This window comes from Sorex fumeus, unplaced genomic scaffold, assembly GCF_029834395.1.
Source record: "Sorex fumeus unplaced genomic scaffold, SorFum_2.1 ptg000007l, whole genome shotgun sequence".
Lineage (NCBI taxonomy): Eukaryota > Metazoa > Chordata > Mammalia > Eulipotyphla > Soricidae > Sorex > Sorex fumeus.
Window position 1 is genome coordinate 4,030,820 of NW_026606064.1, and position 3,677 is coordinate 4,034,496.

The 3,677-nt window shown below is 39.0% G+C and overlaps 1 protein-coding gene across 1 annotated transcript; it reads right to left on the reverse strand.

Annotated features, from left to right (window-relative positions):
- Positions 1–2,382: 2,382 nt before the first annotated feature.
- LOC130015769 (olfactory receptor 9G1-like) lies at positions 2,383–3,300 on the reverse strand. Its single transcript, XM_056106541.1, has one exon. The coding sequence runs from the start codon at positions 3,298–3,300 to the stop codon at positions 2,383–2,385; it is 918 nt and encodes a 305-aa protein (XP_055962516.1).
- Between the last annotated feature and the right edge of the window lie 377 nt (positions 3,301–3,677).

Here is a 3,677-nt window from a genome sequence, read left to right on the forward strand (position 1 = left end):
CTAACATAAAATCAATATTCCCTTATTTGGAAAAAAGCACACTTTGATACTTTAGTGGGTCTTTTCAGACTTCCTTTAAAATTTTCTTAAATTTCCTATCCCCATTCTAACTACTTATTTGTAGGATTTATCTATTTCATGAGAATTTTAAAATGTATTAGTATAGAATTATCTATACTGCACAGCCAATAGGGCATTTCCCTTGCACACGGCCAACCCAGGCTCTATTCCTCCATCCCACTCAGAGAGCCCAGCAAGTTACCGAGAGTATCCCACCCTCATGGCAAAGCCTGGAAAGCTACCCATGATGTATTCGATATGCCAAAAACAGTAACAAGTCTCACAATGGAGACGTTACTGGTGCACACTCGAGCAAATAGAGGAACAATGGGAGGACAGTGCTACAGTGCTATTAATCTTTAAATTAACACATTGTCCTGTTAATTTACTGTGTTACTGTGTTTGGCATATCGAATATGTCACGGGTAGCTTGCCAGGCTTTGCCAAGCAGGCGAGAATCTCTTGTAGCTTGCCAGGCTCTCCGAGAGGGCTGGAGGAATTGAACCCGGCTCGGCCAGGTGGCTGTGTGCAAGGCAAATGCCCCACTGCTGTGCTATTGCACACTAGTCAAAATAATAGATATAATGGTCAAATACCCATCCCTCCACCAGTGCCCATTTCCCACCACCATGGGTATTTGATCATTGTATAATTGAAACCCAAGCACAAAAATTTTTAAGTTTACAACTGTACCTCATGGTGACTCACAAATAAAAATAAAAAAAAATAGATATACTTTTGTAAAATTTCAGTAAATGGATGAAATTTTTAGAAGGTTTTTGTTGAGTCATCTCATCATATTTGTATTTTGTTTATTCTCAGTGTGTAGAGATATAATTGATTTTATATTCCTTTGTATTCTAGGTCATCTTTAACTGTCTCATATCAAATGCATTGAATTCAATAGTATTGAATTTGAACATAGTCAATCTGTTTGAACCTACTCTATTGCTCTTTTTTATTATAGTATGTTTTCATGTGTAGAATACCACAGATTTCACATGCAAGTCCTTATAGGTTCAATCCTATGAAATCAAAGGGGATTCTGGTTGTTATACATAAAACTAATTTCTATTGGACATTGACCTATGGTCCCTTAGTTAAGGAATATCAGAAAGAGACACATATATTGGAGAACATGCTTACTCACTTCAGTTGAAATGAGTTAATTTATAAATACCTCTGGATCTTCCTACTAATGGCTCTAAGAAGAAAAAATACCTGTGCATTGCTTACGGAATAGTGTTAAGGGAGCCAGGTGATAGATTTCAAATAGGTGATATTCATAGGAAAATAGTAAATTCAGCATGTTTGTATTTCAAGGGAACAAGAATAGAGGATGAGTTTTCTATATATACATCAGCCAACAATATTCTTCTGTTAAGAGAAAGAGATCTTTCACTTTATTTGCGGAAAGGAAAGTTTGGGTTTAAAATCTATAGTTATTTTTCCATTCAATGCAGAAGAATTTCTGTCAAAATTCTTGCAACTTACATATTGTGGGATTTTTTTTTTGGTGGAGACATATGAACCTGCACTCAGGGGGGAGTCCTCACTAAATGTTTAGGAGTCAGTATCCTGTTGATTGGGAAAATACTCTGTGCCAGGAATAGAACCTGGACCTTTACAATTGCAAGTCGAGGCTTGTACCATGGAGCAACATCCCTGGCCGTATAGTGAAAATTAACTCATAAATGGCCCAACTTTCCTCACCTTAAGTCTATTGTATTATTATCAAGGATGAAAATTTATTATTTTTTTAAAATTTTAGGGCTGGAGCGATAACACAATAGATAGGGCATTTGCCTTGCATGCAGCCAACCTGAGTTCAATTCCTCTATCCCTCTTGGAGAGCCTGGCAAACTGCTGAGAGTATACTGCCCACACTGAGGAGCCTGGCAAGCTCCCATTGGTCTATTCTATATAGACAGCATATATAACACAGTAACAAGTCTCACAATGGAGACATTACTAGTGTCCGTCCGCTCAAGCAAATTGATGAACAACAGGAGGACAGTGCACAGTGCTACAGTGCTATTTTTAATTTTGGAGGCCATGCATAGCAGTGTTCAGGGCTTCCTTTACCTTCATGCTTAGGGTTAACTCCTGACAGTGCTTAGGTAAAAAACATATATTATTCCTGAGTCACATATAAGAAAAATGCCTTAACCTTTATATTATGTCTCTGGCCCAAAGGCTACAAATTCTTAACCTTGCATTTTAAGCACATGGATCATGATGGACCAAAATGTCAACTGTTTTTGAAACCTAACCATATCAAAGGTTTTTTTTGTCTCCTGAGAGAGAGAGAGACAATCTTATTTACTTGAGGAGTTTTTTAACAGCCTCTTTCACATCCTTGTTCCTAAAACTGTAAATCATGGGGTTCAACATGGGAAACACCACCGTGTAAAAGGTGGAAACGATTTTGTCTGAACCCACAGAATAGTTAGATCGAGGGCGAGCATAGATGTAGAGAATGGAACCATAGTACAAGGTGACAGAGATGAGGTGGGAGGAGCAGGTGGAGAAGGCTTTGAGGCGACTCTTTGTGGAGCGAATCCTCAAGATGGTGGCGATGATGAAGACATAGGAGGCCAGGATGAGTGCAATGGGGGTCATGACATTGGAGACCAGGAGGAAGTACATTATGCCCCGGTAGTCCTCTATTTTGCCACAAACCAACTTCACCAAGGGAAGCAAATCACAGAAAAAGTCTTCAATAACATTGTCACTACAGAAGTTCCAAGTCATAATTCTCTTGGTCATGATGAAACAGTTTATAAACCCACCGAGGTATGAGGCAACTACCAAAAATGCACATAACTTGATGGGCATGGCTTGAGCATAAATTAGGGGCTTTGAGATGGCCATATAGCGATCATAAGCCATGACTGCCAATAGGTAGCACTCGCTGTACGCCAATCCACCAGAGAAAAAGAGTTGACATATACAGCCAACATAAGAAATGCTTTTGTCTTCAGAGATGCAGGTCACTAGGATCTTTGGAGTGTAGACAGAGGAATACCAGAGATCCAGAAAGGACAGGTTGCCAATGAAAAAATACATGGGTGTGTGCAGCCGGGAGTCATTGCAGATCAACACTATGAGGGTGGTATTTCCTAGGAGGGTCATAGAGTACACGCCCAGGAAGAGCACGAACAAGACCAACTGCATCACGGGGTCTGTGGTGAAGCCCAGCAGGATGAACTCTGTGACAGTGTGATTGCTCTTCTCCATGACTAAAAGAGATTTCACCTGCAAATGGAAGAGTGGGGAGTTAATTTTTATGAACGATTACTAAATAGCATTGTTCTGATAGGCTTATAGATTGAGGACATGGTTGTGAATATTCAATTCCAGCCAATAAGAGCAGGCACGTTGATTGCAACATGATTCAGAGAAGTTGATGAGGGATTTCGATCATCAATACTTTTATTTTTATAAAACATATTTACATCAGGAAAATGATAAGTGATTTTTTTTTGAGAGTAAAATTATTTTTTTGGTTTATTTTGGGTTACATCCAGAAGATGTTAGAGTTTACCTCTGGGTAAAAAATGGGTTAGTTTGTATAAGACAAGTTAGTTACAAGCTTAACTCTCTCTTTGACTCCC

What these genes read in the sequence shown, in the direction of transcription:
- LOC130015769 (XM_056106541.1), bottom strand. Translation starts at nt 3,300, where the DNA reads ATGGAGAAGAGCAATCACACTGTCACAGAGTTCATCCTGCTGGGCTTC.